Source organism: Poeciliopsis prolifica, unplaced genomic scaffold (assembly GCF_027474105.1).
Source record: "Poeciliopsis prolifica strain line A6 unplaced genomic scaffold, Auburn_PproV2 SCAFFOLD002, whole genome shotgun sequence".
In the NCBI taxonomy this organism is placed as follows: domain Eukaryota; kingdom Metazoa; phylum Chordata; class Actinopteri; order Cyprinodontiformes; family Poeciliidae; genus Poeciliopsis; species Poeciliopsis prolifica.
The window spans coordinates 7,425,775-7,450,538 of NW_026562377.1; the positions used below are offsets into that span (position 1 = coordinate 7,425,775).

Consider the following 24,764-nt stretch of genomic DNA (forward strand, 5'->3'; position numbering starts at 1 on the left):
AGAGTCTAAAGCAACTACAGATGTTCTTTATATAAAACTGGAGAAATATTATCTTGTGAACTCATAAATAGCTCATTTAGTTTAAACAATTAAATTAATTTGACCAGCTGAACTCAAACTACAAGGTTTGGCTAGAGCAATCATTTTTCTGTTCCAGATATGGAGGCTTCTCTCTTGGAGGCTCCAGCACCCAGAATATCTCTCAGGTCCAGCATCTTCAAGACTCCATCATGGCAATCAGGACTCGATACCAAGTAGAACAGGTGCATAACGTGTATATATTTAAAAATCCTCTCCTTCTTTCTTTCATTTTTAGAGATATTGAACATTCAAACCCTCATCAATAAAAGTTACAGAGCATCTAGTGGAAGAAGAGCAATTAAAAAGAGTGAAACCCAATGCGAGTACGTTCACAATGAAAACAGAGATAATTACATTGATCGTACATTTTAGCACCAATTTTAGCTTCCATTTCTTCCTATATTTTTCTATTTTTCAGCAGCAAGTCTTAATAAAAAGTCTCTCCATTGCATACATTTCCTTAATTTCTTGCGGTCCAAAGATGATGATGGTTCCACATTGAGCCTCTTGTGAGTTATAGGTTTCTTGGCACACATTAGTAATATTAAAAGAAGATATTTACCTGACTATTTCAGTCGTTGGGGTAAATTAAAACCGTAAAATCACAGGTCAAATTTAAGTCCATTATAGTATTGATTTCACCTCTAAGCACTACGCTGCGATCTCTCCCAAAAATATGAAAATGTCCTGCAGACACATTCCCAACGTCCTTTAGTGTTGTTATTACATTGATTACTCTTAAATGTTCTGCTTATTTTTAACCTTGTTTAAATCAATCACCTAAATGTCTTTGTGTTGACTACAGAACAGTTCACTGGATCGTCTGCTGAAGAAGCTGCCGGGGTTTTTGGGAGAAATGCACACCGTAAACAACGTCAAGGTGAACCGTTTCCCTCAAGGTCGTCTCTCACATCGTTTCCCATTTTAAAAAATCATAAATTTTTTTGAGTTTTAATCAAATTTTCCAACTCAGGTGTGGTACAACAACAAGGGCTGGCACGCCATGGTGTCGTTTGTGAACGTGATGAACAACGGGTTGCTGAGAGCCAGTTTGCCGCCCGGACCAGAGAGGAGGAGACACGGCATCACCGTTTATAATCACCCGCTCAACCTCACCAAGGAGCAGCTTACTGAAATAGCAATGTCAGTTAATATCAGCGTGAAGTCGGTCTATGCTATGAAATAAAATAAAATAGAATAGAATAGAACATATCTTATTGATTCCCAAAAAGGAAAATTGCTTATTTGTTGACAAACTACTCCATCCACAGCTTTAAATACTAATAGTACAATAGTTTGAATTGAAGCATAAGAGATAAAGTTTTTAATATACGTATATAGTGATGTAAGTCACTGAATATAAATAAATAAATTAAAATGGCCATAGCTGTTAAGTTAACTAACTCCATTGGAGTTGTGATACGAGAAAATGCTAAAAAAAAAAACCTGGATATTTAATTGCACAAAAACACAAATGTTGTGAGGAATAAGACGCTTTGGAAACACTTTATTTGAAGGGGTGTTCATGTGCCTGACATGACTCTGTCATAAACATGAAGGAGTCTTCATAAATGTTTGTCATGAAGTGTCTTAGTAAATAATGACACTTTTAGTTGCATTTAAAGTCCACTAAAAGTGTCAACTTTGCATTAAGTGTCATTATTTACCAAATGACAGCAGTCAAACACATTTATAAAAACTCCCTCATGTTTATGAGAGTGTCATGTCAGTCTCATGCACACCAAATAAAGTGCTACCAAAGCTTTATTTTGGTAGCACTTTATTCAGTGCTACCAAACTGAATGCTACAGAAACAGCATTCAGTGCTGTTTCTGTAGTTGAATCTAATTAACACTTAGATTCAACTAAATGTGAATCTAAGTGTTAATTTTTTCTTCAGCTGTTTAGTCTTAATTCTTACGTGTTTTTTTCCCCCGTCTTCCTGTTTCAGGATGACGACCTCAGTGGACGTTCTGGTTTCCATCTGTGTAATTTTCGCCATGTCCTTTGTGCCGGCCAGTTTTGTTCTCTTCCTGATTGAGGAGCGAGTCAGCAAAGCCAAACATTTGCAGTTTGTCAGCGGAGTCAAACCAATCCTCTACTGGCTGGCCAACTTTGCCTGGGACATGGTGAGTGTTTCAGTCGGTCTCCATTGCAGAAAATGTGCAACAACTTCAAGGGAATCACGGTTGTTTCAAGAATTTTCTTACGTTTCTCATTAAAAGAGATTCTGAATTTCATTGTGTTCAAATATAATAAGAATAAAGTGACTAATAAACACTTTATCAGCATGAACTTCATATTGTGATGCATTTAACCCATTCTTTTTTCCAGGATGCTGTTACAACATTGTAAACAAGTTCAGTTAAGATTTAAAAGCATTTGAATTATTTTACTTATTTATTAAATTCAAACCTGTAGACAAATTCTTGCTTTTTAAAATAATCCTTTCACACTGGAAAAGTAGATAAGTCTCTGAGACCAACCCGCCTCATTAAAAACCTAAAATTACAGACATTTGTGCTGAATAACGTGTTTGACTTTTAACTACTTATTTAAAGCATTCAGTGCTGTTTCTGTAAGATATAGATAATAACAGTGTTTTCTTTGCTGTTTGAAGTGATTTTTCAGCTTTTTTAAAATTGTTCTTATTAACATTAAAGTTATACTTATATGTGTAAATATTAAAGTGGCAAAGACTCAGCTTAAATAAAGCTTTTTTCCCCTACTTTCTCCTCCCTTTTCTCAGTTGAACTATTCAGTCCCGGCCATGATGGTTGTCCTGATCTTCATCAGTTTTCAGCAGCAGTCCTACGTCTCCGACACCAACCTGCCGGCTCTGATCCTCCTGCTTCTCTTCTACGGGTACGGCAAGTTATTGCGAGGATATTTTGCTTCTCATTTCTTTCTGAAAAGAAAGTGTTTGTTGTTCAGTTTTAACAATTCTGTGTGTTTTCTGATTTGTCTAAATCCAGTGTTTATTTCTCTTTGCTAGGTGGTCTATCACTCCTCTGATGTACCCAGCATCCTTTGTTTTCTCCGTTCCGAGCACGGCTTATGTTGTTCTGACTTCCATCAACCTCTTCATCGGCATCAACGGCAGCATCGCCACCTTCGTCCTGGAGTTGTTTGTAGATAAGGTGCAAAGCACAAATACACCGAGATGCATTTGGAAAAGAAGTAAATACTGGATAAACATGTAGACTAAAATAATTTGAAGCGAATAAAGGTTTTAAGCTATAGAGGTTTTACCTTTATCTTCTTTGCATTTCTTTGTACATTAAAAGCATTTATTGCCGCTTTTTCTAATTTATGTGTGGATTTTGTCCTTGCAGCATCTGAATGAGGTCAACAGGATCTTAAAGAAAGTGTTTCTGATTTTCCCACATTTCTGCCTGGGTCGAGGTCTCATCGACATGGCTAAAAACCAAGCCTTGGCCGACGCCTTCCAGAGGCTGGGTAACAATGCTTTACCTCCCTATCTTTATTAGGAAACACATCTAACATGTCTACTTTTAATGTTTTCTGTATTTTGATATAAATAGTAATTATCAGGAATAATTCTGCCACCACACCTGGACTTTTTTTTCTGGGTTTAAAGAGTTTGTATTTTCTTTTGATTCATCAAGAAAAAGTTTATGAAACTAAAGTATCAGTTTAACGATGTGCAAAATGAGGCCTGTTGGCCTTATTTGTTATTTATATTTTGCCTCTTAAACATTTGTGTTGATTTTAGTCAGAGGATAAATGTTTAGAAATGATCTATTTTTGTCAATTTTCTTTTGTCTGTGTTCTAACAGGAGATTTTTCAAAACATTAAATAAAAACTGAACATATGAAATCCACTTTTCACAGTATTGTTAAAGCGTTGCTACTGCTATTTAACTAACAAACTCATTAACTAGTTTAGTAATGCTGTTGAAAGTGTTGTTCACAGTGCACAGCTACTTGGTTAGCTAGTTAGCTAACTACAGGCTTTCCTCCAGTGTATTATAAGACCAAGCACTGCTTATTTTTGCAAGTCTTTTTTAAGACTTTATAGTCTGTGTTCAGATATTAATCTTTCAATAAGACATAATTATCAAGTGGTAGTTTTAAATTTTCTGTCAATTTTTTCTGGCGTCCAGCCACAAAGCTCAGCAAGTTTTCTGGGGGAAACCTTGAATGCTTTAGCTGAAAAAGCAGCGACTCTATTTTCAGCCTCCTCTCATCACTATAAGCTATAATACAGGGACAGTTTAAATAAACAAAGTGTTTTATGTTTACATAAGTCAGGATCTTCCTCCTCTGTGTCGACCCGCAGGAAGCAGACCAACTCTCGACCCTCTTCAGTGGGACTTTGTTGGGAAGAATCTGTTTGCGATGGCAGCAGAAGGCGTCATCTTCTTCATCTTCACCATCCTCCTGCAGTACAAGTTTTTCATTCACTTCAGGTAAATCCCGCTCTTCCATTCCCTGCTTTGCTTTAAGTTTTATCTTGAACATATTTCATTTAGTTTCTGTATTTCTTGATGTTTCGCTGTAAAGACGGTTATCGTTTCATTACTGTTTGTCCAGGCCGTGGTGGAACGATCCTCAGCTTCCTCCTCTTGGTCCAGAGGATGAAGATGTAGCGAAAGAACGTGAGCGAGTGAAAAGTGGCAAAGCCCAATCTGATATCCTCACCATGATTGATCTTAGCAAGGTACAAAATGCTTAAACATTTTTTTTAACAACCTAAAATATGATTTCAGAGGAGTTTATCAGAACTATGACAGCAAGTGTAGGAAGTTAAATTTGTGCATTTGTAACATAAAAAAATGCATTTTAAAATATTAATTAAAATTAACTAGAAATTAGCAGATAGGACTGTGAACTTTCCATTAGGTATCCTGAATCCTTATTTATTAAATATTTCTCCCTATGACTAGGATATAATAATATAAATGTATTTTATTTTGTCATTCAGGTTTATAAAGCTGGAAAAAAGCCAGCTGTGGATCGACTTTGCCTCGGGATTCCCCGCAGTGAGGTGAGAAACTTACAAAATGATTTACGCCGCTTTAGCTTTCCCTCATTTTTGAAGTCTGTGTCTTTATGTGTGTATCTTTTATTTAGAAATGAAAATAAATCATTGAGATTAAAATCTATTTTCTGAGAGTGGCCTGCAACATAAAACAGAACAAATATAAAACTAGATGCAGACAATTAATAACCAGGAGACATCATGTAATTCAACATAATTTAAATTTTTAGATCCACAGTGAATGAAAGCAAACAACGAAATCAGACAACTTTAACAGCTTGATTTTGGTTTAATCTTCTTTTTCTGACCTGTCGATTTTGGCAAACCTAACAAAAAGTTTGGACACCCCTGTTAGATCGTAGGTCTGTTGGAAGATGTCCAGAAATGTATTTATAAGTAAAAACTGGGCCTGTAAGAGAGTCTGCAAACAAAGGCAGACAATTGAAACTTTGTTAAATCCCACTTATTCTAGATGCATTTGAAAAGCTCATTATTGGGTTAAAGCTACATAGCAGCGTGAATATGAAATGTGAACAGGTTGTTTAATAATATTCCTGAACCATAAAGTTGTTGACTCTGATTCCAGCTGATTTACTGGACTTATCTGTGATAAATGTCATTTTTTCTGAGGCTTTTTAACTAAAATCATGTGTTCTTCATGTTTCTAATTGTTTTATTTCTCAGTGTTTCGGCCTGCTTGGTGTGAACGGAGCAGGGAAGACGTCCACGTTTCGCATGCTGACTGGAGACACACCGATCACACACGGAGAGGCTTTCCTCAACCAGCACAGGTGCAGAACCTCTCCCCGACTGGGAAGCCTTCACCATCAGAGGAACAGTATTTGTTAAGTTGCTGTTTGTCCGTTTCTCAGCGTGCAGACGGAGATGGAGCGCGTCCACCAGCTGATGGGTTACTGTCCACAGTTTGATGCCATCAGTGACCTGCTGACGGGTCGGGAGCATCTGGAGCTCTACGCCCGGCTCAGGGGGGTGCCAGAGGATTCTGTTAGCAAAGTAACCAAACCAGAAAAAAACAAACATGTTTTTCCTTCATCTTTCTAGCTTTTCAAAGTTTCCATCAAATGATTCAGTTTACCTTAAAGTTCAGGTTGAAAAGTTTGTAGTTTTCTGTTCCTGAAGTTTCCTCTCTGGCATGTAGGTGGCGCAGTGGGGGGTGAAGAAGCTGGGGTTGACCCAGTACGCAGAGCAGGAGGCTGGAGGATACAGTGGAGGCAACAAGAGGAAACTTTCCACGGCGATCTCCCTGATCGGAGCACCTCCTGTTATATTCCTGGTACAGAATCAAAGCAGACGCAGGAGAGGCTCTGCTTTAATTTATCAATTTAATATATTTCTCTCTCTACCGGCAGGATGAGCCTACCACTGGGATGGACCCAAAAGCCAAAAGATTTTTGTGGAACTGCATCCTGAGTGTCACGAAAGAAGGCAGAGCTGTTGTCCTCACTTCTCACAGGTACGACACCCAAAATGGAGTCAGACTGTTGGACAATCAATTCATCTTTCCTCCATATTCATAGAAATAAATGTTTATAGTCTTTGTGGCTTTTACTTTTTTTTGTTTATGGTGAGTATAGGAGTTACAATAAAGAGCAGAGCAAGAAGCCTCCTGTTGTTGCTCACATACCAGGAATCATAATGAAAGCAGTTTGTCACCATCAGTTATGGCAGATTTTGCCCACTTACATTTTGAATACTTTTTTCTATCTATATGTTCAATACTAAAATTGACAATTTGTACTTGCATTAATTAGCATCTGCTTGGCAACACAAACGCATTTCTTTTCATATATGTATGAATAAATTATGGTAATGGTAATGTGTTTTTTGACAACAAAAAACACTTTGTTTCCTTTTTTCTTTTTACAAATAAAAGTGTATTTATAGTGATGTGAATGTCAAAGGTCGTTTCTTTGCTTGTCATTAGCATGGAGGAGTGTGAGGCTCTTTGCACAAGGATGGCCATCATGGTGAACGGCAGATTTCAGTGTCTGGGATCCGTCCAGCACCTGAAGAACCGGTACCCACACACAACAGAACTATATATACAAACTTAAAATTCAATGTTAAGGTCATAAAATACTTTTTTTTTTCAATATTTCTTTCTCCAATATTTTTGGTCTTTCAGTATTTGGAGGGAAAAGTTGTATTTATATAAGCAAAAAAGAAAAATAATGCAAATTGCACAAAAATATAATTTGGAGATCAAGAAGAAAGAGTAAACTGTGAGCATTGGTGCAAGTTTTATTTTTTGCAAAATGATGATTTGGGAAATATCAGAATTTGCACAAAATTTTCCATTTTTATCTGTTTGATTACTTTCTAAAATATTAAATCAGATGTTATGACTAGTCAGTACTTGTGAAACCTTTTTACCAAATACCTTTTTCACTCTTGAGTGATGTCTTACTTTTACTTTGGTTGAATTTCGAAGCAGTGCTATTTTTGCGTGAATACAGTTTTACTCTGCTGTGCAGAGTGAAGTTAAATCTCTGTTTTGATTTAATTTGGAAAAATCTGGAACCAATCAAAACCTGCTTTGAGAAATTATATTTGATAAGCAGCAATATTTAAATTAGCTGCAATTTGAGGACGAAGTGAAAAGATAAGATTTTGTTTTTGGCTAAATGTTTCACCAACTTAATGGATAAAAAAGTTCTGTCACAAGTCAGGATTTTATTGATCAGAATATTATTCAGGTTTGTGGGTGAATGTGTGACTTTGTTTTGGTGATATTTGGGTTTAAAGTGATCAATGATTTCCAGAGTTTTGTTTCAAATAACTGCTGACTTGATTACGTTGATTTTAAAGCTAAATCCTTTAAATCCAACCGGTGAATTTCAACAGACTTAGTGACTGGATGTATCTGTGATTTTAAGGAATGCAGCAGCAAACCTTCTCACTTATCTTTGTTTTGTGTTAAAGAAAGATACAACACATGGAGGAAAACATTTCAGTTTGATCTTCTTCCATCTTGTGTCCAGATTCGGAGACGGTTACACCATCATTCTACGTCTGGGAGACACCAAACCGGACGCCGAGTCCTGTCCCGTCGACGCCTACATGAGGACGTCGTTTCCCGTCATTGAGCTGAAGGAGAGACACCAGAGCATCCTGCAGTACCAGCTGCCATCGCACGCCTGCTGCCTGGCCCGCGTCTTTGATGTTCTGGCTAACAACTACGAGGAGCTCGGAGTCGTGGACTTCTCCGTCTCGCAGACCACCCTGGATCAAGTGAGGATGAGGATGCAGCAGAAATGAAGGCCTTCGTTACTCTGAAAACAGAGTTGCATGAGCAACCAAGAGAAAAAAACAAAATCAGATTTCAGAATTGAGCATCATGACCTGCTGTGTGAACGTAACCTTAGACTCATTCCTTTATTTCCCTGCTTCATTTTTGCAGGTGTTTGTCAACTTTGCGAAGGAGCAGACTGACGACGACTGCCTCACTGACGTGATCATCGGTAACGGCGCGGCGCAGCTAAACCTTCCCGCCAGAATAAATGCCCCAGCCGTCAAACCCCAACAACCCCCACCACCACCTCAGCTGAGGAAATCCCCACAGCTTCCTGCCAAATCACCCGACAGCAATCTAAAGGAAACCAAGCCGAAAAAGGCCAAAGCCAGGAAGGTCAGTTCAAACGGGGAGACGAGCGGCGGCGTGCCCATGAGCGGATCACCGCAGGGAGAGGAAGTCGGTCCAGAGGCGGGCAGCAGCAACGGAGGACTTCAGGGGGAGTCCAGCAAACCTCACAGGTCGAAACACAGAGAAGAAAGCTCCAGCAAAGATCCGGCTGCGCTCTTCATAGTCGGCAGCAACTCACAGGAAAGCTCGCTGTGACGAGGCGCAAGACAAAGTGGACCAAAGACAGACAGAATAATAATTACTTCCTGTTTATTCACCTGAATGCTGCAGAGTTCACACATGACACAAACTCTCCGGAGTCAGAAGTGAACGATGTTCTTCCTTTAACGGCTGCGGTGCCTTGTTCACCTCGTTACGTATTTGTAGCTTTATACGCGTTTTAAAAATGGCCTGAAAGTAACTCTTTGGTCTGTTCTGAAGGAAAACTGCAAAGAAACAGTTTATTTCTCAGGTTTCCGTCAGTTCGTCTTTTATTTATGTATTTTTTTTTCCAGAGAGAGCACTTTATGCACGATCCTTCAAAGAATCAAACGGTAGCAGATTAAATGTTACTTACTATGGGGACTTCATAGATGTGAGTTTTGCCGGTTATTACAGGACATGGATTTTACCTCTTTAATGTTTTACAGTTACATTTTTGTCATCTATGGCTTTTTTAAATGTATTTATTTATATAGTCATAAAGTTTGACTTTACTGTCAAGTAGAGGTTGTTATTTACATTTTCTTTTTATTATTTAAGTTATTTTTCCATCTTTCTGTACGCTACACATTTATGAGTGATGTAGTCTAGAAATGCTCCAAACGTTTCTTTTTTGATTTATATAAATTATAATATGCCAAAGTGTCCAAATTCAATGAACGATAAAATCTTGATCGGTACAATACTTTTGAAGGAGAGTAAGCTCAGTTCCCTGCTGAATGTCTGAAGCACTGTGATGCACTGTTGCATTTTAAAAATACTGTTACTGTAATATTTAAGACAAAGTAAGCTGATTTATTTTACTATTTTCTTGCAGTTTTACCTCCTGTTTTATTCTTTACTGCTGCATGTTATATCAAGTAAAGCTGAATGTAAACTTCTACTTGAAGGAAATATTTATCTGCTGTAAGATTCAAATCATATCCTGATATCATGATGTGGAAAAAGATTAAAGTCTGTTTCTAATGTTTTCTGCTGGAGGAAAATAAAAGTCTTTGATTTGTTGACAACTTTACTGTATTTTTCTGCTTTATCTAAGAACAAATTTGTTTTCTGATGTTTTTCAAGAAACCTTACAGATCATGAATGTTGATTTTTGGCATATATTAAATATAATCTGAGTGAACTATGTTTGTTCCTCTGTAATTTCACATATCGTAAATTTTACAATATTTCAGAACCCTGTTTCATTCTGCTGAATCATTTCTTCCTCTTTACGGTCTGGAAGATAAACAGGAAGTTAGCAGCCTTCCTGTGATCATTTTACACAGTGACATGGCAGAAATACTTGTTTTAATAAGCCCTATTTATTGGTATTTTATATTATTTGAATTTTCAAATTAGTTGTAAAACATAGTGATCAAAATTACCTCAAAAGACATTTGTCAAATTTGAAATATGAAAATGTGTCACCTTTTGGACCTGGTTGAGTAAAATGTCATTTTCTTCTAAGCTATTGCAACTTATAGAGAAGCACCAGTTGTTTCCATGTTGGTTTCTTATTTTATACAACATACAATGAATCAGATGGCCTCGAAAGGGTTTGATTATGCCGTATGGTGTGGATATTATATAAAATAAATGTAGTTTTCTTCCTGGAATTGGTTTCTGTGTTTTAAAGTGGAGAAAATATGCTATGTTCGGCTTTAAAGTAGCTTTATTTCATGGAAGCCTGTTTCCGCCACAGATAAAAAACAAACCCAACTCATAATTAGATATTTTTATAAATATTTTTTTTGTAAATACATCATTAAAAATCTATGTTTTAATATTTATTTTTGTTAAAATACGTTTCTAAAAATATTTTATAAAATGTATTATGTATAAAATAAATAAATCTATAAAAAAATATCTCATAAGATAGATAGTATCTCACTCTCACAAATATTTATCAAAATATTTTAGTACAAATATTTTTTGCTTTTATATTCATAAAAACAAAACGGTGAGACAAACAGCGCCCCCTTCTGCCGGAACACCGTTCTGCCTTTGCTCTGTCAGCCTCACTGGCTAGCTGCTAGAAGCTAGCACCCGCTCTCATTGCTTTATTTTTTTATTTTTCTATATCCTGTCCATTTTCTTTGTAAATATACTACCACTATCACCTTAATCATTCTCTTTCGACATACTTGAATAAAATGGTCGTTTTGTCAAATGACGAAGAACAGGATTACATGTAAGTACTCATTTCCTTATTACATTAGAAGGAAATTAGCTAGTTTGCATTAGCTGAAACTATAGTGCTTGTTAAATTACAATAAAATAAGTTTCAAGTGTTTTTTCTCGTCTTTAAACGCACTTGAACTGACCGAATATCAAGTCATTATCTAAAGCTTTGTGTAGCAGGTGTTTTAGTGCAGATTTAAGGGTTTTAAAACGATTTGTTTAACTATCGTTGTTAGCCTTTTGCAGCTAACGATCTAGCTAACTTGTGTACGTCTGTTTGTGTTAGAAAACCATCATAATTAACGTTATTTCTATTATTATTCGTCTAAATATAATAAGTGCGTGATCTATGTGCATATACGAATCGTTCAAGCCAATTTCCCGTCACGGAAGATAATAAAAAGGTGCAAAATAGTGTAGCAACTATGATTAAAAAGCTGGTTTTATTTGTCTTTTCATGTTAAGTGAATGATTCAGATGAATCTCACTAAACAAGGTAGAGATTACACAACATAATGATATTTATAACATGCAGAGCTGGGGTTAAAAATGGCATCTTGCAGAAAGAAAGCTCGGCAGAGGCGTGGGAGGATCCCCACTCAAACCCACTGACCTACATCTGATTCTGCTGCTGGAAGCAGAGGATTTAAATTTCACTGCTCTGATCCGGTTTAGCCCACTGGGCTCTGCAGACTGTGGCTCCTGAGACCTTCCAATGTAGTTCTTCATTAGCTCACTAATATTTTTAAATATGGTTTTAATAATAATTAAAAAGCATGTTTTGCATTTGCTAAATCATGCTATTTTCTTCCCATTAGGTTAGGAAGCATGTGCTTTTTTCCTGTATGTATTTCCATTGAAGGAAAACATATCCATCTTTTTTCAAACGTCTTAAGCTTTTATTTTAAAATCTAGATAATATAGAAATAAAATGAGGGATCTTGAAACATTGCAACACATTTCTTGCAGTAGATATTTATCAAAACAAGAAGTTGTCTTTTTTTGACCTTCACTGGGGGGTAAAATGGCTCTTTGGACTGCTAGGATAGATAAATGCAAGGATAAAGAAAGCATTAAATAAAAATATTACTAATAGTACTTGATATCTTATTTTTATAATATATGTTTGGAGAGAACTTAATCTTTTCATGTTAAAATATTCTCCTGGCAGATTTCTTGTTTTTTCTTTGGAGATGTTAAATAGGGACTTCTTTATTATTAAACAAAACGTAGATTTATTACTGCAAACTAAGTGTGCGTGTTATTGCTAAGTCTTGAGGAACTTCCTGGTTTGTGAGCGTCTGAAATCCTTAAATGGTTTTGTTTCCTTTCCCAGTGACTTTGTTTCTAATGTGTTATTCAATTTCGTCAAATTAAGTGTTTTCATTATGTGTTGGTTTTTGAATAGATTTTTAAAAATTCTCTTCATGTCATTTCTCAATTATGCATGTCTGACAGTAATGAATCGTGAGTTGATTACTAGAAAACATTATTTAGCGAATTCAGTTGTTTGGAATGGAAATACATTTGAATTGCACTTTTTCTATTAGGATCACATTGCTACATAAATGCAATTTATAACTTTCAAAAATGCATTCATCATTTCTTTTTAAACATACATACGTGAATGATGATGTAAGTGTGTTTTATTTTTAATTCTCCAGCTTTTTATTGGCTTTATCTGCATTATTGTTTCTGTTGTTATAGTCTTTTTATTTTTTGTGTGGAAATGCGATCATCAAATGTTTGTGCAGCTTAAAGAAACTGAAAGATATTCCCTTTTGTTCTGGTTTTCAGCCTGATAGAGGAACGCAAATGCGTCTCGCTGCCCTGCTCGCCTGCTAAGCGAGTTTCTCCAGCCAAAAGGAAGCAGTATTACATCAATCAAGCCGTCCGCAACTCTGAACTCACTCCGCGCGCCAAAGGCAAAAAGAGCCAACGCCGACAGGAGAACTGTAAGGCCAGGCAGCTAAGCTAATGTAATACTGATCAATTAAGTTGCACATTTACGTTTTAGCTTGTAAAATTGATAATCTGCTTTCTTGGTTGCAGCTCGTTTTCTTGCCAGTCTCCTGGAGAATGACGAATATTCCAAAGATGACCTGGAGGTTTGCAGCAACCCGGCTATCCCGTCCATCTTTACTGAGGCCTGCACCAATGAAAACTACATAGTGGTACAGTTTAGAAACTTTATTCTTAAGGTAGCACCTAATATTGCAGACTTTATATCTAATTGTCTGATTTAAATGTCTTAAAATTGAGAAGAAGCTCTTTTGAAATGTTTCATTTGTTGTCAGATTGGTTCAGAGTTGAGTAGTAACTAGTTACATTTACTTGAGTAACTTTTACTATGCTGCACTTTTATTTGAGTTCTTTTATTTTGAAGTGTTTCTACTCTTTCTTGAGTAAAATTTCTGGATTCTCCATCCACCTCAGCTCACCTGAGTGACGTTGCACCACTCACTTTCTTCAAATCAGACATAAATGGTGTCAAATGTTTGTGCTGCTAAAATTCTTGTTTGTGCTGCTATCATTTTAAAGATATTAGGAAAAGTTTCCAGAGGTCATGAAAGGTCAACCAGCCCTTCCAACTTCTTCAAATCAGACAAAATGGGTGTTAATCAACTCAACTACGTTTGTGCAGCAAAGATGTTTTGTTTGTGCTGCTTTGGCTTTAATATTAATTAAATTTTGAAGATAATTTTGATTTTGTAAAAGTGGGGGGCTGGTTGAACTTTTGACCTTTAAACTTTCATGAATATCTTCAAAGCCATTTTGCCTTATTGTGGTGCAAACTGAATCTGCTGTTCATGTGCTTTCCTTAAAAAGATTTCCTTCTTATTTGCCATGTTAGTTTTAAATCTTTTTGTCTTTCGGTAGCCGTGGGATGACTTCATGAATTGCTCCGGTGAGGAGCAGGAGCGTCTGCTTTCTCTCCTGGAGGAGGAGGGAACCAAGAGGAAAAACAATCAACTTCTCAAAGACCACAGGAATGGTGAGTCTCTCCGTTTGTTTTTGTTTATTTTGGAGCGGGTTGTTTTCGTGCGTTTGGCTGACTGGCTCTCCTCTCTCTGCAGTCTATACTGCCTTTTCTGCTCAGGAGTGCTTCCACAGAATCGATCGGCGGCTTCAAGCGACTCTGAGACGGAAGCAAATACCCATGGTGGGCGTCGCCTCGTCGTCGCATTTCCTACGCTCAGAAGTTTATTGTCGGTTACCAGTTTCTTTAGTTAAGGCTTGAATTGCTTCTACATTAGGATACATTTTATTTGTTCCTGTTTTATTGCAATGATTTTATTTTCTTTCTATTTGTTTCATAAAACTCTTTCCACATTATTCTGTTAGTCAGATGGTGAAACATGAGAAGGGATGCATATAAAAGTTGCAATAGCTCTCTAGGACTGGACTTGATTGTCCTTAATTTGATGTTAATTTAGGTTTTTACATCTTTATGTTTGTTTTTGCCTTTTATAATGCAAAAAATTATGTTTTTTGTTCACATTGTTTCTTGGAGAGCCTTATTAAACACAACACATGATTTGATCTCTCTTTTCTTTTTGGAGTACTTGAAGTCCTTGAAAGTGCTTGAATTTCAGTTAGGTGTTTTCAAGTTTTGGCAAGTGCTTAATTTCTCTATAAAATCCTCGATATTCAAGCACTTCCTGATATTTTTGTAATAAAACATGAAAATCCCACATTTGTAAAACACCATTTACAGTTGAAACCACCATTTTTTTTCTCACTGTTTGAAGTGAAATAAAACTAAACTTTTCTTGTTTTAGGTCAGGTAGAAATACTGAAGTTATTTATATTTCATAAATGACAGAATATTTGTATTTTATTTTTCAATATTTGTTGTTCAATGATGTATTAATGTAAACGTTGGCCTAAGCAACACTGTTGCAACTGTGGGATTTAACCTTTGCATGTTTGAGGGTCTCTGTCACTTTAAGCACAAGATTTTCTGATATTCTAGAGTTGGAAGGAGGAAGGTATGATGTCGGAAAACGTCAGTAAATAAAATCAAATCTTTTGCTGCTTTTTCTCCAGGGAACGCTGGAAGTGATCGAGGAAAAGCTTCTCAGCTTCTTCAGCGCTGAACCTCACTCAGTTTACACAACCATCCTCAGCAGCAGGTAGAAATCCTCTTTCTGTTGTCACAATATCTGGATTTGGATGCTTAGACTGGAAAGGTAAGTCTTTAATGGTTAGTATAGTATAATTTCTAATTAGGTAAAATAATTATGTTATTAGGAGGCACTATTGTTCAGTGCAGGCAGTGTGAAGACTTCCTGATTCTAAAAAATTATAAAAATTCTGCGAAAGTAGGCAAATTGTTAATTTGAGAAAGAACTGAGCTTTCTTTCTTGTGTCGGCCTTGTTACTGTTTTAAATGAAAACCAGCTGTTATCTGCTCTCAGTTGTGAGCTTTCTTTTACTTGAAATACATTTCGACAGGTCTTAGCATAAAGCTGCCTCTGATCTTATGATCTACTTCGACTTAAATTTCCAAATATATGCTGACATCATTCAGAAACTTCAATACAGCTTTGCCAATCAATAGTGAATTAGATACAGCAAAAACAAAAATTGTTAAAGAAATTATTTGTGATTTTAAAGTATCAGGACCCGACAACTGCAGCTTATTCGCCACTTTTGGGACATGAGGAAATAATTCAGCTTAAACGTGTACCTTAACTTTATTTGTGTACTTTGTTTATATTAGATGGAAAAATTGGTTTAAAAAAAGTCAGTAATTAACAAGACTAAATTGAATATGTTTTTTAAAAAAAGGGAATTTTCCTACATATATCAGAAAATCTCCTTATTTTGTGTCATCCTATTAAAGCACAATGCTGTCAGAAATGTTAAAATACTCGAGATCATAAATTTGGCAAAAACTTTACTAGTCGGTTTGAATTTGTTGTAAATTATAACGTTTTTCTGTGTGTGAACCAGTTTTGAGCGGCTGCTTCTTCATGCCATCTGCCAGTACATGGACCTCGTCTCTGCAAGTGAGTGGAGGCTATTATACAGAGTTTTTATTTTTATTTGCAACAACCAAATCTAAAACTTTTCTGTTTGAATAGAAGTTTGATATGTTTCGGTCATGTTTGGATGATGAAACTGCTTTGCGGCAACAGGCATTGACTACAACGGCTCACGTCAGACTGAAGTGATGAACAAACAAGACGAGTTTCTTCCTCCAGGACTTTTACTGTCTGCCTACCTGGAGAAGATGAGCTGAGACCTCCTCTTCCTCTATCATGTAAATGTAAATAGGACGTGGGGTGAATTTTCCATTAATTCTATCCACAAAGAAACTTCAACAAACATTTAACTAAACCTTCAACTTCCGTATCCTTCCAAAAATTTTGATCATTTCAGTACGTCTAGTTTCTCACTCGTTGGTGGTTTGGAGCAAAAACCCTCAAAACATTTTTTTTTAATGTTGTCAGTCTCAAATAACGATGTTTTTGCAACGAATAATGGTTACAAAATGTTTCTAAAGTAGGATTTAGTCAAACGCAGAAACTGAAAAACGCTTTTTGTCGCGCAAGTCTGACTGGAAACGTGGAATCATAAAACGGTAACTGAGCTCATGTTCTTCTCCACGTAAAGATTTACAAAGTTTTATCCTTTTACATTAGAGAAGAATAAATATGGCCCAAGTCATATTTTTACTCTAAGCTATAAAGCTTAATTAATTGCAATAACCAAAGTTACTTTTGTTCTCATTGGCCTGTATTACTGTGACAAAAGTTTTTATTATAAAAATATGGTAAAACTTTTCAATGTGACATTTATCCTGTACAACTAAAAAATAATCTGGTTGCATAAATTTGTGCACAACCTTAAGCTAACACTTTGATAAATAATGTATTGACTTGTTCATTAATACTAATCTAACAGCTTTGCCCGTTTGGGCTTTGATTTGACTCTTAAAATTTTATCACAGTGACACTTTTGTGATAACAAAAGAAATTTCTTTAGGAAATTAGCCACATAAATGTCCTGAAGCAGATTTGATCATGTTTAATTATATTTAGTGTCGCTTTCATCAATAAACAATAAACAATTGAACAAACAATGAAGAAAATAGTAAATGAAGCAGCAAATCTGATAATACAGCCAGTTTTTAAAAAAAACTAGTTAAATTTATTGGGATAAACGTAAATCATAATTCTTATGATTAAATATTTTTCATAATAAACAATGCAATAAATTCTGTGATTTTAGTTCCGACTTGCAGAAACTTTAATGTTTGTTCATAGTTTCTTCCACATCAATAAAAGCAACAGTTTAATCTAAAACTGCCGCCACCACGTCAGCCTCACTGATCATTTATGAATGATCAGTAAATCCTTATGTCGACTTTTGAAAAATATCCAGTTTTGGTAATGTTACTACAAGCCGTAGTGTGTGTGTGTGTAATTTTTCTAAAGAATGCAAATGATCTTAGGAAGCTGAACTTTCACTCAGGTTCCTCAGATTTACGTTTTGTTTTTGTTTTGTGCACTTAAGAAAATATTGAAATTGAGTCCAAAGGTACGTAAAATATTTGTCTTAAGGGATTTGCATACTTATACCACAGTTTCCCCTCTAATAGATTAGTTTTATTGTACAGGTTCGACGTCAGATTAAATGTAGAAAAAGTTTAGAAATGAATGAGAAGCACTAGTTGTTTTCCGAATACGAATATACAAAATATTAACCTGCTTCCTGACCATCACTAGAGATGTTTTAGTTATTCATGTTCATGTTATCTCTAGTATTTCTCGTAGAAATGATAGAATACATACAGAATACATTAGAATCAGTTCATGAGTTTTGTTCAATCCATAAAGAGGAAGTAAAGCCTTTAAAGTGGAAACCTCTACGCCATCATGAATGAATATTTAATGAGCTGAACGTGTGTCTGTCTGAGTAGAGAAACAAAAATGATAAAACCTGAAGAACTAATGGAAAGTTTACTCTGAGGTCTGCTTGCTGCTGGCTTTAAGCATGAACGGTGCTATCTTTGCTCTCAGATCAAATGCTTTTCTGCCTGAAACTGTCTCCTGGATTTCTGCCAGCGAGGTTTAGAGCATGAGTTTTAGGGATCCTCCTGTAAGCACAGGCATTTCTCTCATCAAAGTCACGTTGTCCTCGTTGTTTAGGGGACATTTATCCTTCCGTATCGATTTGTGTTCGCTTTCTGACGCGCCGACGCCCTGTTCACACTGGAAATGTTCTCATTAACTAAATCTTCAGAGTTTATCGATTCGGCTGCAGACACTGCCACCTGAAACGCAGTCCAGACTTTGAGCTCAGATCTGTCGAGGTTTCCGATTACACAGCAGATCCAGTTTGGATGCCTGGAGCAGGTGCTGTTCTGGTGCTGGTTTCCAGTGTAGACAAAGCGTCTGGTTCTCCTCAGTTAGTCTAAAAGATAAAGAACTTTATTCTGTATTAAAACCTATAATAGGAGCCTCCATGTATGCATGAATTTCTGGATTTTTTTCCCCTCCAGCCTCTTTGTTTACTCTCAGATAACAGGTTTAGCAGCTGCTTTACTTTAACTGATACCGTCGATTAATGGTGTAGTTCACAGTTTCTACAGCAGAGGCATCATTTTACACTTTTCCGATCCACATCAGGGGATTTTTTTTGATTATTTAAAAAACATTTTCGTCAACAACCACTCTTAAAACAAGAAGAGAAGCACTTCTGCCTTATGAACCTGCAGTTTCTATCATTTGTCTGTGCATGCATTTCTATATTTTTACTTGACCAGATCTTGGAAACATGTGTCCAGTTTCTGCTTCTTTTTTACGCTGTTGACAGCAGCAGTGACAAAACTTGACGTGTTGGTGCATTTTGTCAACAACCAAAGCGTGTGTGTCTGTTGCGTGGATACATCCAACTTCTCAGGCTTTGATTTCGTCTCTCTGAATGTCTCGCTTCACATGCCGTCTGCTTTCTTCACGTGAACCTGGTTCGTGGTCTCTGCAGCTCTTTGGAGGGCTGACATCTTTTTAACTACTTGTAATCACGCTGTAAATATTTAACTGACTTGTGCCAAAATGTGGTTTTTAAAAGCTTAAGCAACTGAGAGCTGAATACGTGATTCTGGAGGATTTTTGTGTATATTTGATGTGCATATTTATAATGATATCTGCTGTATTAAAGGGGATTTAAGATGCATGTGTGTATTTTATTCCTTGAGTTTTTCTCTCAGGCATCTGAAGTTGACTCCACTTTGAGTCAGAATCCTGATTTTACTGTATAATAAGGTCTACGGTACTGAAACAATTAGTAGATACAGGTTCAGGTTAGAGTTCTACACATCTTTTTCAATGTGGAAGAAGTACGTGGAGTTTATTTTATAAACTTAACTTTTAAATTGCAACGGAACTGACAAAAGTAATTATTTTTATAAGTATGATATGTCCACATCTAAATTAAGTTTCATTCATAGTTAAAAGTTCTTTTTTTTGTTTCATAGCATAAATATGGAAAAAAGTTTAGCATTTGAGTCAGATTTAGCTTAATACCTTTATAAACTTCTAAAAAAAAAGAACCTATGCAGAAATATAAGTTCATTTCTCTTGGTGTCTAAAGAATGAGCCATTTCAAAAACCTCTCAACAAGGCAAAGGTATCTAGCATCCTAAATGTTGCTCCAGCACATTTGATCAGCTGGTTTTACTGCTGTATGCACTGCACAATGGCTGCAGGAAAGGCACCTATTCTGATGCTGACTTGCTGTTCAGGAAAAACTTGCTGCATTCTTGTTAGTTCTGCAGGAGGCTCCATTTCTGCTTTTCAAACATGTATGGTTGCATGATTGCAGATCTATTTGCAGCCATTTTTGCTTGCGAGTGTAAATGTTGAATAAGCAGCAGCTTATTTAGATTTAAAATGACATAAAGCTTAAAACAGCTCATAGGCAAGACTAAAATATCATCTAATATTTTCTGCAAAACAAGTTGTGAACATGTTTTGTACAGACCATGTACCTACACTAACCTGTTCAAGAAATCACAGTAGGTCCCCTTCAATAATACATTTATTTAAAATTACAGCCAACAGTGCCCAGTGTGGCATAATGTAAAATTACACCAGTCAAAAGCAATATGATGAATTATTAGTTTATTGGAAAATTACCACATATTTAGGTCAACACGTAAACTAATCCTGCATCTTCAAAGGAATAAAAATGCAGAGTCCCATAGTGACCATTAGGGGGCGCAGATGTACCTGTTTTGCTGTTGATGAAGTTTGTTCGACAGGAACAAACTGAGGAACTGAAGAAGATTCTCTTCTGCCATTTGTGTTTTTTGTGAAATTAAAAAAGTGTCAAAGTATTTAATTCAGGGGGATTATGTTCCTCCTGAATCACAAGAGAGAAAATAAAAAACTCCTTTATGATCGTCATCAGCTTATGTTTCTGTGCTTTAAAGCTTAGGGAGCTTCTGTTATAGTGTTAAATGTCAAGATGTGAACGTTTCATTTGTTGACTCATTCAATGAATGATCTTCAAAAATATATTTCATTCGAGTAATTAATCTCATGGTTCAATTAAATTTTAGCAACGAGACGATATTAATGAACATTGACATGGAAATACATGAGATTATATAACAAATATATAACAAATGTAGAAAAAATTGGCATTTTCAGAGCTAAAAACTAACAAGAAATATTGCAGAAAATGTGAAAATTATTTTAAAAAAAGAATGTCAGCATAATGAACAGTTTGTCCATGCAATGTCTGGTGAATAAGTTACAACCTATTAATATCAAAAGTAGCTTTATTTGCTGAAGTTTGTGCTTGGGTTCCAGTTTGCTCTCATAAAGACACCAAAATGAAGTTTCTGATTAAAGCTGAGTGTTTATATCACATTTTTGACAGACATTTCTCAAGCAGATATGTGTTTCTTCCCTGCAGACTTTTTGTTTTCCCTAACTCAGCTCTTTCACTTCCAGGCTCAGTTTCTCTTCTGCAAACTTAGTTCAGATTGAGGGCCAACCGGTGGTGTAACCTTGAAATTTAGCACATTGTGCATTTCTTACACTCAAAAAAAGACATTAGGTAAGCAGGCAAAGTGTCTTTCCCACGTCCACGAATGAGTCAGACCAGTTCTGAACTTTTTTCACATTTTGTGATGCTACAACCACAAATTTAAATAGTTTTGTGTGACAATATATAAGGGCGATGCTGTTTTATAAATGTGACTGGCCACAACAAAACCACAAACAGGTCTGTATGGGACATTTTGAGTTATTTAAAGTTTCTTAAACTGTGGATTCTGAGCTCTACAATGATGTTAAAAACATAAAAATAATAATAAAAAGTTGTTTTACTACAAAGAACAGTGACATCAATAAGTATTCCTGGCTCTGTTTTCTTCCTTCAGCTTTTCTTTTGGGTGACCTGTTTTCAAGCCACTTATTTATTATTATTTTTAACCCCAATCGTTCGGTAAGCTTAAGGAAAAATGACGCAACGGCAATTGTTCATATTGGGTTGAAAATCACAGTGAATTGTTTTTATTTTAATAAGTACATTTTAAAACAGAATGAAAAATGACAATATTTTACAATAATGAGCATGAAATTTAATATTCATTCAGTTATTACACCATTGCATTGTCATATATTTATCTGTTATTTATTAAAGTAATTTCTTGTTTTACAATGTAGTAGCTTGTTATTTAATTTTGAGCATTTTGAGGTTCTATAGTAGTTTACATATTTTTGTGATTACATGTTTATATCTTGTTCCCTGAAAACCTTTACTGGCAGGTGGGCAGGGTCATCTGACCATCATTACACTGAACACGCATCGGCACAGAGCCAACCCGTCTTTTACCTCTTAGACAAACAAATGAAAGGTGATCCTCATGTGGTACATACATCTTAGTTGCATCAAAAAATCTAAAGTCAAGGCCATGTTGACTCAATAATTCCTCGTTCACAGTGCATGGTTCTGAAAAACAAAAACAAAGACAGAAAAATAGAATTAACTTTGTTTCATAAACTAATAAAATGTATAATTACCAATATTTTTACATTTGCTTTTAAGTATTTATCAAATGTTTTGAGAAGTAGATTCTGTTTCTAAGCTGAAGACGCGGATAAATAATCCTCTGCAAGTTACTTCTTACATTTTGCTTCTTTTCTGTCTAATCATGAATCATAATAAGAATTACAAAAAGCAGCTTATGTTCCAACCTCTTTTTATGTTATTAAAACCATACAGAATTCTTTTTGAAACATTATTGTTACTCCTTTGATTTCTACTTTTGTTATTTGGCATTTAAGTTTATGTCATTTGTTCGTACAATTAGAAAAACACAATTTCTATAAATAGAAGGAGTGTGTAAAATACAGAAATTAGAAAATAAACACCAATAAAAATATATATTTTATAAATATGCATACTATTTCTAGATACTTTGAAAGTACAGATAACTTAATGCTGTTTGTCTTTTATTTATTTTTATCACTTTAAACAAAACCTTTCTTTTAAAAAAAGGGTTTCTGGTTTGTTATGCAACTGTACTTTTTATTATTCTTGATTACAGCTGTAAGATTCAAAATAATAAGCAGCAGTGGTTTTTAAATACATAATTAGAACAGCAGAAATATCACAGTGTGCAAAATGAAATGTTGAAATTGAACTTACTCATGCATCTCATGTTTCCTTCCCATACACCGTTGTTGCAGGTTTGAAATGGGTCACCGTTCATAATGTACTTATTCTGACAGATATATTCAACTTTGTCACCAGTTTGATAAACTGCATCTGATCTGAGAACTAATTTGGTGTCTCCATCTTCAAGAAGTGGTGGTGCTGAACATTGTACAGCTGAAAGAATGTGAACAAAGAGAAAAAAAGTGATTTGAAATTGTGCTTAATTCATTAATTTGATAGCATTTAGGGGCTATATTATTAGTTGTTTGCATTCTGACATAAAAAATGAATTGCTGCCCAGGGCATTTAATCTAGAACACTGCAGTGACTTTTCTACATCTACAAAGAGTACAAAGAGAGACAATCTGTTGTCTTTTTAATTCATTATATTACTGTTTATGCTTAAATGTTGCTTTACCCACAGAGTTTGAAAATCTCTTCTTTTTTCTTTGCACCATGTGGAGACTTATTGGTCAAAAAGAAAAAGTGCATCTGTCAACACATTTTCTTGAACTGATGTAAAAATAAAAAACTAAATTCTATTTTTTCTTCTTTTTAGCACCATTTCTTCTCACCTGGACACATTTCAGATATTGTCCACTTGCCACTCTGACATGTTGCGTTGCCTTCTTTATTTGCACCAGGCCTAGTGCATTCATATTGAACCACTTCTCCTTCCATGTAACTTTCTTTAATCATGTCTGCCCTCACTTTCAGTCGGGGATCACTGAGCTTCTCACACAAAGCTGCAACACATTAAGACAGTTTTGTTACAATTAGCATCACAGAGGTTATTTCAAAGGGCAGGCACTCCTCTAAATCACTTGGAAGGCCTTATTTTGTGCTTCAATTCATGCCAATTGAAATGTTTTTATATAGCTGGTAAACCACAGACTTAAAAGTAATTTGAATATTTTACAATAGCAAAAAATAGAGGTTTGATGAAAATGATTAATAATATCTACTGGCAGAAATCCAGTCAGACTTCTTTTGGTCCATTCAGATCATAATATGTCATATATTTGGTATAATTTTACTAAACTGCAGTTTAGTCGAATTTTCTGCAAGTGTTTCTTTGATTTTCTCTGCAGAAATTATGAAAATACTAGGTACGTACACAATAATTGAAGATCGCAGGAATTGAATGGTTTACTTACAAACATAAAGAGACATAGAAAGGGAGGAAATCATAACCCAGTCCTAAAACAATGCCATAGCTTCTTCTTGTTCAAGTCAAGCTAGTTTTTCTATTAACATCTTAAATATCCCAAAATCATCATGTAAGACTATAAAGCTGTAACCAAATATTTGAACAAACTTTTCTGATGTCATCAATTAAAATTATGTCTAATAAATGCTGGACAAATGAAACAGTATTTTTAACGTTTATTACTTCTTCTTAGCATGTTTAAGTGTGTTATTTTACACTGCTATCATGTTTGAAATAAATAAATAAATATATATATATATATTTTTTAAACTTTCTTCAAATTCAAATGCTTTTTCACATGGACTCTTTACACGTGACGTCACTCTCGAGCTGTCAGCCCTCGGTGTAACAGCGGATTTACAAGGTACAAAGATTAACTTTCATATACTTTATAAGTAAGTAATTAAGTATGATTTGTTCGACTTGAACAAGTAGAAACAATGAATAAACTGGCAAAAGCAACTTGTCAGTTTAGTGTAACAGAGAGCAAAGTGTGTACATGTCTGTGTGAATTTTGCCCAAAATAATGAAGGTTGTGTTTGTTTTTGATGAGATTTTTGAGTAATGCCATGTTTTGGAGCCACCTAGTGGTGTGATAACGGACTGCATGTGGCGGTTCCTTCAGGCGCTCTCGCGGCTTCCCTCACCAGAATTCAGCCGAGTGCTGCTGGAGGTAGGTGCGAGAGACGCAGCTCTTCATTATTTTTTTACTTGGGGTCATATTTTTCTGGTTCAGTACTTAACAAAATACTATA

The 24,764-nt window shown here is 35.5% G+C and overlaps 3 protein-coding genes across 5 annotated transcripts in view; 2 read left to right on the forward strand and 1 right to left on the reverse strand.

The window, feature by feature from the left end:
• Window positions 1-10,017, forward strand: part of abca7 (ATP-binding cassette, sub-family A (ABC1), member 7) — a 32,812-nt gene extending 22,795 nt beyond the window's left edge. For both annotated transcript variants that reach the window (XM_055050627.1, XM_055050636.1), the window contains 17 exons: window positions 158-263; window positions 887-961; window positions 1,055-1,224; window positions 2,033-2,210; window positions 2,831-2,946; window positions 3,077-3,221; window positions 3,417-3,540; window positions 4,385-4,514; window positions 4,639-4,765; window positions 5,030-5,092; window positions 5,771-5,877; window positions 5,959-6,100; window positions 6,246-6,380; window positions 6,457-6,560; window positions 7,032-7,124; window positions 8,089-8,338; window positions 8,508-10,017. In XM_055050627.1, the coding sequence (XP_054906602.1) occupies window positions 158-263; window positions 887-961; window positions 1,055-1,224; window positions 2,033-2,210; window positions 2,831-2,946; window positions 3,077-3,221; window positions 3,417-3,540; window positions 4,385-4,514; window positions 4,639-4,765; window positions 5,030-5,092; window positions 5,771-5,877; window positions 5,959-6,100; window positions 6,246-6,380; window positions 6,457-6,560; window positions 7,032-7,124; window positions 8,089-8,338; window positions 8,508-8,945 (2,503 nt within the window). In that variant the 3' untranslated portion in view covers window positions 8,946-10,017. The remainder of the gene's footprint in view (window positions 1-157; window positions 264-886; window positions 962-1,054; window positions 1,225-2,032; window positions 2,211-2,830; window positions 2,947-3,076; window positions 3,222-3,416; window positions 3,541-4,384; window positions 4,515-4,638; window positions 4,766-5,029; window positions 5,093-5,770; window positions 5,878-5,958; window positions 6,101-6,245; window positions 6,381-6,456; window positions 6,561-7,031; window positions 7,125-8,088; window positions 8,339-8,507) is intronic.
• Window positions 10,018-10,948: 931 nt separating this feature from the next.
• Window positions 10,949-19,304, forward strand: r3hdm4 (R3H domain containing 4). Of its 2 annotated transcripts, none has more exons than XM_055057940.1 (8): window positions 10,949-11,127; window positions 12,915-13,072; window positions 13,170-13,318; window positions 13,998-14,112; window positions 14,195-14,280; window positions 15,168-15,253; window positions 16,077-16,132; window positions 16,262-19,304. In XM_055057940.1, the coding sequence occupies exons 1-8, from the start codon at window positions 11,090-11,092 to the stop codon at window positions 16,363-16,365; spliced, it is 792 nt and encodes a 263-aa protein (XP_054913915.1). In that variant the 5' UTR covers window positions 10,949-11,089; the 3' UTR covers window positions 16,366-19,304. The 2 variants fall into 2 exon arrangements, with proteins under 2 accessions (XP_054913915.1, XP_054913923.1); XM_055057948.1 differs by having other exon boundaries at window positions 13,170-13,291.
• A 2,320-nt stretch (window positions 19,305-21,624) lies between these two features.
• LOC129377934 (complement factor H-like) overlaps window positions 21,625-24,764 on the reverse strand; it is a 44,707-nt gene continuing 41,567 nt past the window's right edge. The window contains exons 13-15 of the mRNA XM_055058171.1: window positions 23,375-23,545; window positions 22,791-22,973; window positions 21,625-22,091 (exon numbers count right to left, since the gene is read on the reverse strand). Coding sequence (XP_054914146.1) covers window positions 21,898-22,091; window positions 22,791-22,973; window positions 23,375-23,545 — 548 coding nt within the window. The 3' untranslated portion in view covers window positions 21,625-21,897. The remainder of the gene's footprint in view (window positions 22,092-22,790; window positions 22,974-23,374; window positions 23,546-24,764) is intronic.

What these genes read in the sequence shown, in the direction of transcription:
- r3hdm4 (XM_055057940.1), top strand. Translation starts at nt 11,090, where the DNA reads ATGGTCGTTTTGTCAAATGACGAAGAACAGGATTACAT. An exon ending in GACGAAGAACAGGATTACAT is followed by an intron (nt 11,128 to 12,914) that starts GTAAGTACTCAT and finishes TCTGGTTTTCAG; the next exon opens with CCTGATAGAGGAACGCAAAT. An exon ending in GACGGAAGCAAATACCCATG is followed by an intron (nt 14,281 to 15,167) that starts GTGGGCGTCGCC and finishes CTTTTTCTCCAG; the next exon opens with GGAACGCTGGAAGTGATCGA.